At 43.4% G+C, this 11431-nt stretch overlaps 1 protein-coding gene across 1 annotated transcript; it reads right to left on the reverse strand.

Moving 5' to 3' along the window:
- Positions 1-1975: 1975 nt before the first annotated feature.
- Positions 1976-11347, reverse strand: LOC147233154 (uncharacterized). The gene is made up of 7 exons (XM_086147715.1): positions 11197-11347; positions 10906-10954; positions 8934-9033; positions 6936-8048; positions 5846-5909; positions 4514-4638; positions 1976-2291 (listed from the first exon to the last, which is right to left on the reverse strand). Exons 2-7 carry the CDS (start codon positions 10948-10950, stop codon positions 2260-2262), a joined length of 1479 nt encoding a protein of 492 aa, XP_086003841.1. The 5' UTR covers positions 10951-10954; positions 11197-11347; the 3' UTR covers positions 1976-2259.
- Between the last annotated feature and the right edge of the window lie 84 nt (positions 11348-11431).

Raw genomic sequence — 11431 nt, forward strand, 5'->3', positions numbered from 1 at the left:
CAATCGCAGAGCCACATATTTAGACAAACAACCATTCACCCACTCATTCAATCGGGGAAATAAAGATTAAAAATGTATCAATCAAAATATATGAAATTGAATATAAAAGTATGAAAATATAATTTACTTAAATGCGTTGTCACGGTCTTATCTGATGTTTATAAAGTATCTCAGTACCTGGCGTAGTGCAGAGGTTTAGCTCAGCGGTTACTTCTCCGAAATCCTGAAACTATTGTCCTGCAGGACAAAGGTTCAAGACCGCGGGCGCTGTCCTCTGTTTTGTTTCTTTCCATTTTCCTTAATTTTCTGATGTTTGTTCTCTTCAAAACAGCAGAATTATTTCTACTTCCTTGTTATCTTGCCAAACATTGCCTTACACTGTGTTTTAATGACATGTAATTGAAAAAAATTACCTTACTTACAGGACTTTTTCAAAATTTTCATTCACGCATACAGCTTGTGAACCTTGGTGTCCAGCAGAAGGCACTGTTTCTAAATAATTTTCTTTTAGACGAAGTTCAAAGATGCTGTCTTGATCCCCATAGGGAAAATTCTTTTGTCACAGCAGCATGACAATGAGAATTATCAATAAAAGAGTATAAATATAAATGAGAGACAATTAAAAGACATGCACAAAAAATAGACAGTAAAATGGACAACAACAAGGAAAGAAATAGACAAAAGAATATTAAAAAAAAAAAAAGGCAACAGAAAGGGTGAGAATAGTCAACCAAAACGACAACAAGGACAAGAACAGACGCAGAGTGATAATTACAAAAATAAACTGGTGGAGAATTGGAGTGACACCAACAAGGTTAGGCAATGGAGTTTGGGTATGACTCTTGGGAACAAGTGAGGTAGCGGTAGCAGTGCTGTCTGGACTGCTGTGAACCGTTGGCTGAAGGAGCTTCCCATCAGCCACAGCTCGTGGTGCAGGGGGCGGGAAGGATTGTCCAAGATAGCTCCCGGTTTGTCCTTCACCACCGATTGGAGACGGTCCAGGTTGAGTCCAATTTGTTTGTTGAGCCTGTTGACCTCACCAGTCCTGGCACCACCCCACCAGTATACTATAGCCAAGAAGGTACCATTGACGGTCTTGAGGAGCCAAACAACCTCGGTCTCCTCAGGAAGAACATCCTTCTCTGACCCTTCCAGTAGAGTACATCTGCGTGTCCAGCCCAGTAGGTCTTTGCTAATGTGGACCCCAAGGTACAGTACTTGTAGGAGTCCACGTTCTCCACCTCCTCCTGGGGTATATCTAAAGAGCTGTCCAGCTCGACTGTCCTTCCAAGACAATGGACTATCAGGTGGGTCCAAGCGTTTTTACCTTCTCCCTGGACTGCTTTGCCGTGTGAAGAACCCCGTTAGCTAACTCCACACTTATTTTAGCCGTAATGTTGACATTCTGAGGCGTAGCAGCCCAGAAGAGCTTAGACCTCTTCATCACTCCACTTTGTTGCTTCGGTCCATTTTGTCACAAGAAAATATCTGACAAGTGACCGCAAGGGTTTTTAAAACTGTCACGAAAAGAGATACAGGGTTACAAGTTCCAATCACTTGTTTGGAACTTGATTGGAACTCCAATCAGGAGTTCCTATGGAACCGTAAGAAGAGCTTGCAAGGGGTTAAAGTGGTTCTAGGAACTCAAGACTGTGGTTCCAAGACAAAAAAAAAAGTCCCTGGAAAGGTTCCAGGAATTGGTGCCAAAGTGGTTTTCCGATCCTGCAACATCACCTGAACAAGCGGTACTGCATCGGGAAGGACTGCGCTATTGTTACTGTCAGCAACTTGCGATGGTGATAGCAATGCAACTTCTTGTAACTCCCACTCTGGTACACTAATAACTTGGAGTTAAATACTACAATATCAGCATTTCACTCACTGCTTGTATTTGGGACTGATGAATGAGATCCCCCCCTTAAAACGAGGCGGAAGCGCAACAGAAACCCCGAAACAAACCTGGCGGAGACGTGCGTGGAAATAAACTTGTTTATTATTTTCCCTTCCACATTCAGCGCAGCAATGGATCGATCTATACAAAACTTTTCACCGCGGTAAGCCCACTTTTGTCAAGACAAAGACTGATTTGTCGCTTCATTCCCTTAAAACATTAAGCCACGAAATACAGCTCTACTCTCCTGGTGTACAGGGGCTAGAAGGCGAAGGCTCAGCGGGACGACTGCTCTGGTTCTTACGGAGCACGGAGGTACGAGGAGATGACGACAGTAGAAAAGGTCCGTTCTAAAAAGGTAACTATGCTCACTTCTGGGAGACTTCATCCAACTTGGGCTCTGGAAAGGGAAAAAAAAAAAAAGGGAAACTTTCAGGTTTGTGGTTGAATGAACATGTTCTATAGCAGGCGTGTCCAAAGTCCGGCTCGCGGGCCAAATGTGGCCCGTGTTCAAATTTAGAGCCTCGGTCATAAAATCGACAATAAAATCTAATTTAGTCTGTTTTTCTATTTTGTATTTTTGATCTGAATCTAAAATTGCAGTTTTTCCTTTTTAATAAGGAGTCATACAAGGGCTCATATTGTGCACTCCTTACCTCACTTGTTACTAAGACACTTATAGTTTTATCACTTGTTTACTAAGACACTTTACAGTTTCACTGAGACAATTTATAGTTTATTTTTATTTCTAATTCTGCCTTTTCTTTTTATTGTTTATTACGGTTATATTTTCTGTAACTCTGGCACAACAATTTTCTTCGGGATTAATAAAGTTGTTCTTATCTTATCTTATATAGCAATCAATGTTTTGTACTAGTGAATAAAATCACAGTGTTATTTTTAATTTAGAAATGCATCGTGAGCGTTTAATCATGAATAATATGTAATGTCTAAAATGATTCTTGATATAATTTTTTTTTTTTTTTTGCCAGGCGACCTTTTCTTCATTTTATGTTGTATTCAAATGTGAAAAACAGAGCGATTTTGGTAAAAACTTTAGATTTATGTTCTGTGTTAAGACATGAAAACTATGCCATTTGCAATAAAAAATAAAAATAAATCCTGAATTAGTTTGCATTTCACCTCACCAAATATGGCCCTCTTTGCAAAAACTTTGAACACCCCTGTTCTGTACCAATGTTACTTTTAGATTTAATTTGTTCTCTGACTCTGAATTAATTTTTCTCATTGATGTCAATCCTATTGATCTCTTCTCCAGTACAAAAAAAAAAAAAAAATCTACTGAACTCTTTTGGAACTTTTTTACCGGTTTATTTGGGGTAAAATTACCGAAAGGAATTAAAGATAAACTTAATTATTACTGTTTCTCTTCTTGCCAGCACTTGTACTTGGCGTTTCCTTCACTAAATCAGCAAAAGTAAAGCCCTCTTGCATGAGACCCTCGCTAATGCTATCTGCTAACGCTATCTCCACTAACAATAACTTTCCTTTGATAGCGTAGTCACCCCTTTAGCCACATCGACCGTCTTTAGCACATCGTTGCTCTTCAGGAATATACTGATGGTTGACTTATAGCGCTTGCCAAGATCTGGAACATGAGCACCGCTCTCAAGCTTATTTCCTTCTTCAGATCGGCTAACTCTTAACACCGCTATCACTAGCAACTTTTACTTTTTGGGGGGCCGTAATGAGGGCTAGCTTACTGAAAAAAAGTGTTACAACAGGAGACTACGACGACGTAAAGAATGCGGAGTAGCGCGCACGACTGCCGCTACGCTACAACATCATAAACGTAGAGTCTTGTTCGCAGCTTGATCCAAAATTTGATGTAAAAATCCGATTTGTTCGTAAGCCAGGGTACCACTACATTCATCTACACTAGTTATCCTGCATGTAGTGTTTTGGGTGGCTGGGGTTTGCGAGAGGTGGGGTTCACCCTGGACCAGTCGCCAGTCCATCACAGGGTTCGAATGCAGACCTACAACCATTCCCCAACCGAAGCATACAACCCGAGTGCCTTCTTCTGATTCCCTACAAAGTCTAGTCCATGTTTGTACAATGTTAGGACAAGCTAGCCTCTGAATAGACCACACAAGCAACAAGAAGGAAAACAAAAAAGCATCTAAAATTGGAGAGGGTCATGGACAACGTTGGAAATGGACCAATATGGTGAGAGAACTTTGGTAAACATCTCCCAGAGACGTCACAATAAAACAACCTCTACATGGTGAGTGTCCTCTGTACTTTCTTATGAGACAAATCCCAAATGCCAACCCTCCCGTAAGAATACTTTTCATACAGATGAGCAGTTCTGCATTTCACTCAAGGTGGCTGATCACACTTCTTGGAATCAACTGGACGTGAGATTCTGTCCCTTGGTTGTTGAAGTTGAGGGGAAACCATTGTGTCCAGCGCCACTTTCCATGCTTCCAAAAACCCAATTTCAGGGCAACTTAACAGTTTTTTGAACAACCAGGGGTCTTGGAGCGACCATCTTGTTGGAGGACATGGGGTAATCTACAGGTATCAGGTAGAGCAGCCAGAGGCCATACAGATTACTGTACCGATCAAGAGCGTGGCCTAATGAGGACGACAACATACCTGGGAAGGTGAATTCTGGGAAAGATGTGAGGTCACCGCCACCATACAGCCTCTGGAGCTTTGCAATCTCCTCCGCCAAGGCTTGCTCGTACTCAGAGCCGGCATCCACCAGCCCCCCAGTGGCCCTACAGCAGGAAAGATTTCATTTTTAGAACAAGTGAAGGGCGATTTCCTTCCAGGTTGGCCCAGGGATGGGAGTTTTGGGACATTTGCATGAACAACTGAGCCTGCATAGCGAAACCCCTCTGCCAATCCCGTATGCCTAGTTACGGCCCACTGGTGTAGTAGGAACCCCAGGGTCATACATTAGCACTACAACGTTGGGTCTTTTGGACAACAAGAGTACCTTTTTGCCCTGTCGTTGTGACCTTCGCGAACCGTTCCAGAAGGGTCAACCTTCACCGACTTTATCCGTGGAGCAAGAACGCTACAAAACTTTGTTGCTAACATTCAGTTTTGTCCTCTGCTCCTTGGGTGGCAAAAAAAAAACAAAAAACCCTGGATGTTTTCAAGCCCTGTCGGACTTCTTGAAGTGTCATCTGACTAAACAAGTCGTCTTCTCGAGGTAGACCGGATGTGACTTGTACTTCTCTGGAGGGATCCAACTTAGGCCTTCAAGTGAGCTGATGACATCTAGGGAGTGAGCCTGGGACGCTGGGATTCACAGCTGAACCCTCTGGAGATGTCATGGGCCAATCAGCGAAATATCCATGAAGGAAGGCATCGCTCACTTGAACCCCACAGAGTCTCATCGGTGCCTTAAGTATGCTTTTATCAAGGAATATCAACACCAAGTCCTACACAACAGATCTGTGAAAGCAATGTCTCTCAGGGAGAAGTAGTTTGATCCCCATGACTTACGGGAACTTGTAGTTCCACGGTTCAACCACTACATCTATTTGTCTCTATGGGTGACTTTTTCCGGAGTCCTGCACTTTGGAATTTGGTTTGAGATTGATCCTCTCAATCTTGGTTTCATCCTGAGAAGGGTTGGATGCTACAACTCTCCAGCTGCACTGGCATTCTGGCTGTCTTGATACCTCATTGTAGCCTAAGGTGGTGTTTTGCCTACATTGTTCTTGGTCTTCTGCTTCTGTGCTGAGCTTCCATCAAGTAATAATCTTTGGATGGTTTTCTTTCGAGGGAAGCGGATGAAAAAAAAAAAAAAATCTTAATTTGGATGATCTTGAAGAGGGGTTGTTTGGGGTTGCCTCTTCTGAGGACTTCTTGGCTCAGAATTCTGTCTGTCCAAGCAATGTTTAGCATTCTTGTATGCATGCTCCCCAACTTGAGGAGCAAAAATTTGAACGTAGACTAAGAGGTACTACTTACTGGCTCTTCTCAGAGTAAGTGCGTATGGAGTCCAGGAAGAGCTTCTGAATTGGGTCCATTGGAGCTGAGAAAGACAGGGAATTCAAAATGAGTTGACAAAACCAGGATTGGGCATCCCTTTTTAGGTGACCCTCATGCACAAGACAGAGCCAATGAGTGGTAGAGAGAGGAACCAGACAGAAGGTTGAGAGGTCAGATCAACTGAAAGGTTAAAAAGCTGCTGTGGGCAGATCATGCCGGATTATATACATTTGCAGAACCGCAATACGGTTGCTGGATAGCGACTGCCTCAAGAGGTATCAGCCTGGTTCCTGTGCCTAGCACGCTAGTAAAATGGTGCAACTAGTGCCGGTTAGCGTGACAGGTTTCATTTCTCCACACGGCAATCAGTCCGAGGGCACCTCTCCCAGGTGTTCGGACGGTGAAAGAGAGGGGAGTTAAGATTACATTTACACATTATCCACAAAAGAGAGACATTTCCGATGTTACACATCGTACCAAGCGACCCTCTGGAAAGTGTGAGAGTTGCAATCGGAGAAAAACCCCTCAGCATCGGAACAGTACCTTTAACATTAGCATTCGGTATCAGTACAAAAAAAAAAAAAAAGCCCAAAAAGTTTAGTACAACAGAAAACAGGGGGGAAGACGCTGAAATTCCAAACCGAAGAAATCAAGAGTTATGAGTAAGACGGGGAGCGTAGAAGGAAATTTGACAAATGTTAAGCAATCCAAAATACCGTAGGGGGTTAAATTACATGCAAGACATGACGGACGGCTGAAGTAGGACAAAGACATTAGGAAGACCATTGGTGGATATAGCAGAGAGACGAGTGAATGTTGTGAAATGGCTATAGTGCACCAAGTAACACTACAGAACTACTAGGAAACCAGCGGTGCAGTGCTGAAAAACAAAAGTGAGGTTGGGTAACTTTACAGTTTATCCTTACACTCCTCACAAATGACTATTGTGCAGACATTACTTCAGTAAAATGTAGAAAATAGGGACGAGAATGACTGCTGGTAGACTGCAGGGGAGTCCACATAGGAAAAAAAGTAGGATTGTGGGGATGGGGGAGGTTGTTGTGTGTACCCTCTGGTGCGTCAACCGGTTCAGGTGGGATCTCTGTTTGCGGCTCCTCTCCTGCGGCTTCGGCTACAACCGGAGCAGGGTCCACCAGCTCCTCGGCGCTCTGCACTGGGGCGGAAACTTCAGCAGCGGCTGCAGATTCCACAGCTTCCACGGGGGCAGGTTCAGCGGCAGGTGTGGCCTCAGGGGCAGCATCCGGCGAAGCTTCGGCAATGGCTTCAGCCACAACTTCTGCGACTGCTTCGACCACTGGTGCGGCTTCAGCCACAACTTCTGCGACTGCTTCGACCACTGGTGCGGCCTCGGCGACAACCGCTTCAATCACCGGTGCGGCCTCGGCGACAACTTCGGCAACCGCCTCAGCCACCGCCTCCACCACTGGGGCGGCTTCGGGGACAACTTCTGCAGCTTCTTCCAACACGGGAGCAGTTTCAACCACTGGTGCAGCTTCAGGGACAACTTCCGCGACTGCCTCCACCACTGGGGCGGCATCAGGAACAACTTCTGCAGCTGGTTCCACAATTGCGGCAGCCTCAGGGACAACTTCCGCAGCTGCCTCCACCACTGGGGCGGCTTCAACCACCGGGGCGACTTCAGGGACAACTTCTGCGACTGCCTCCACCACCGGGGCGACTTCAGGGACAACTTCTGAGACTGCTTCCACCACCGGGGCGACTTCAGGGACAACTTCTGCGACTGCTTCCACCACCGGGGCGACTTCAGGCACTACTTCTGCGACTGCCTCCACCACCGGGGCGACTTCAGGCACTACTTCTGCGACTGCCTCCACCACCGGCGCAGCTTCTGGGACAACTTCTGCGACTCCTTCCACCACCGGGGCAGCTTCTGCAACTGCCTCTACCACCGGGGCAGCTTCTGCAACTGCCTCTACCACCGGGGCGGCATCCACGACTGCCTCGGTAACTGGCGCAGCAGCCGCTGAGGCCTCAGCAGCAAGGATGGCTTCCTGAGGTGCAGCAGCAGCAGCGGAGGAGGTGGGCTTAATAGCAGCAGCTGCCGCCATGGCTGCTGTTGAGACATCTTTTTTGGGAGGCTCGTAAGGCTTGTGCTGGACAAGTTTCTCTATATCGAAGTATGTTTTACCCGGGATTTTGTCTGGGATGGGGGAGCCAAGCAGACAGGCATTATTGCATTTAGCATGCGTGATTTTTTTTTTTTTTTTTGGTCTTACATACGAAACATACGGTACAAGGACAAATGACCACATTAAACCCAAATTTTTCAAAACAGATCAGTATTGCCGTATATCTGTAGCCATTACTTATCCAAATGCATTTAGCACAGGCATGCTAGGGGCAGATAATGTAAACATTTCTGTGTCCACTGGATGATTTTCAACCAAATAAGGGAATAATACGACAAAAAATTTTTGGAGAATAGGCACCACCCAAGCTGAGAGAAACAATTGAATGTTCCAGAACATAACACCATCTTCACGCTGAGAATTTCTATTTCAATTAAATCGAAATAAAGAGAAACTCAAGTCAACAAATGGGAGGGGGAAGGGTTAACGAAAGAGCCAAACCTTGGCGAAAAGAATTTTTTTTTTTTTTTTTTAGAAGTTGTGTCTTATTGTTTTTTTTAATTATTTTACAACCTGTGAGAGTGAAAGATTTTCTCTTTTTTTTAGCTTTTCAAAGCAAACGATGATTTTCATTTTTTTTTTTTTTTAATATTAATGAATTTCTCCACAGTTGGCGGCTCTTCTGTGTGCGAGAGTTTACATTATTACAAGTTTAACGGGATCTTGTGAAAACATACATCGGCATCTCATAAAATGAAATACCACGATAAAGCTAAAAAAATAAAAAAATAAAAAATTCTATACAGAGCAGTTGTTATAAAACCGGTTAAAAAAAAAAAAAAAAAAAAAAAAAAACAACTGGAAATGAACGGTAGTTGCAGCCCGATGAAAAGTCATGTGGAAATGATCCGATTTAAAAAGTGAAATAAATGCAGCAAAAACTGCGTGAAACCTACCCGCGTTCTTTTTGGACTTCTTGGATCCGCCAGACTTTGAGCTCAAAGCGGCGGCGACCGGCGTCCTGCTCACGGTGGCCCAGCATGCAGGCTGCAAACACTGCAGAGGCACCGACAAAAACACATTCATACAGAGTGTATATAGGTATTGTGTATATGTGTGTGTGTGAATGTGTAGAAATACATTCACACACACATATATACACACAAACACAAATATATATATATACACACACATACAAATATATATATACACACAAGCACACACATACATGCATGTACACACACACGCCCCACATGCATATATACAAATACACACACACACACACGAATACACACCACACACTGCATATACATGCACGCACACATATGTATACATACAAACACACACACGCAAATACACCCATATATATATATATAAATATACAAACGCACACACACACACAAATATATACACACACACACACATACAAATATATATATACACAAACACATACATGCATATACACACACACCACACATACGCACATATATATGTATATATACAAACACACACAGGCAAATACACACACCCGCCCATATATATAAACACACAGACACACACACCACACACAAATATATATACACAAACACATACATACATGCATATGCAGACACATCACACATACATATGTATATATACAGACACACACAGGCAAATACACACACCCACACCCACACCACACACAAATATATATACACAAACACATACATACACACACACACACATATATATGTATATATACAGACACACACAGGCAAATACACACACCCACACACACAAATATATATACACAAACACATACATACATGCATATACACACACATACTCACACACATATATATGTATATATACAGACACACACAGGCAAATACACACACCCACACAAATATATATACACAAACACATACATACACACACCACACATACACATGTATATATGCAAACACACACACTGCATATACATACATATACACACACGCATATACACACACACACACACACACACACCTCTTTGTGTGTCTCAGTAGCTACAGGTGGACCCAGATCACAGCTGCGTCTCCTCCCCCGACCCACCCCAGCCGGTTTTTCTTTAAATAGTCGTGTGTCCACATGAACATTGTACATGTGAACATTCCTCCTGGACGGGGTCACCGAAGTGTGTGTGTGTGTGTGTGTGTGTGCATGTTACATCCAAGTGCCGGGGTCAAACTCCCAATGTCACGTCAACCGCAGATTTAAATGTATAGCGACGTCAAACGGCCATTTTTTTTAGTTGTTTGACCCAAAGTAGGTCAAATTAAGACCTATTATTGCATTAAATTGAGCTTAAAATTAGTGGATTTAATTTAAAAAGATTTTACACGATCCGTCGACGTTTAAGAGGCTCGGAGAGACAAGTTTTGTTGCTTTCGGTCTCTTACATTCAGGAAAAAGAGCGTGACTAGCTTTCCTTGCTCAGAAATTCCCACAAATCCACTTTCTAGATGTTAAAATGTCACTTTTCCCCCCAAATTTCCCATGTTTTCATCCAAAAATGACCTCAGATTTTTTTTAATTCAGTCACATAAACAATTCCAGACACAGTCCAGTTTGTGGGGTGTCAAAAAAAATAAATGGAAACCCACATTTCATTCATTCCTCACCATATATTGTGCTTATTTCCTACATCACCCATATTTCTATATGCTACAAATTCAACAAGTTTTTTATTTCTTACACATTTTGCAAATTGATAAATCTATCAATTTATCATGTCTGAGTTTTGCATGATGGCGAGAGGCCACGAGTTAGGAGGGTGGAGGGGTTGAGAAAAAAAAAAAAGAAAAAAAATAGCGATTGAGTCCATAAATGCAAAGTCGTAAAAACAAAAAAAAAAAAAAAAAAATGCGTGTTTTGCGTGAAATGGTGCGTTTAAGGGGGTTCGCATACCTTGATGCATCCCAGTCGTCCTATCCTCAACAGGGAGGCCGCCATCTTTCTGCGTGTAAATACCAAAAAAAAAAAAAAAAACATTTAAAATAAATCCCACTGGGAGCTGCGGAAGCGTAATAAACAAGACCGTGAACGCATCATTTGATTGAAAATAATTGGAAATACAAGTTTAGGGGATAAAAAGACACGAAAAGGGGGAATTGAAAAGGGATTTAATCCCTTAAATGGCCGCTGAGGGGAGGTTTTGTTCCGTTTGCATGGATAAATCCGGTTCCCCGGGGCTCTTACCTCTGCAGGCCGGGTGTTCGCGGGGCTCCTGGCCGGTGCTCAGACGTGCAGCCGCGGGTCACTGCAGCGGCGCGGAGACGCTCAACTTATCCCCTCCGGTTTATGTAACAAGCCGACGTGAAACATCCACGCCAACCCCTCCCCCTTCCCCCCTTTTCCAATCCCCTTTCCACACACACGCACATATTTGTTTTTTTCACTGTCAAATCCGGTTTGAATTGTATTGCATTTTCCT

This window comes from Fistularia commersonii, chromosome 6 (assembly GCF_037954325.1).
Source record: "Fistularia commersonii isolate RoL2024-O1a breed Wild chromosome 6, RoL_Fcom_v1.0, whole genome shotgun sequence".
Lineage (NCBI taxonomy): Eukaryota > Metazoa > Chordata > Actinopteri > Syngnathiformes > Fistulariidae > Fistularia > Fistularia commersonii.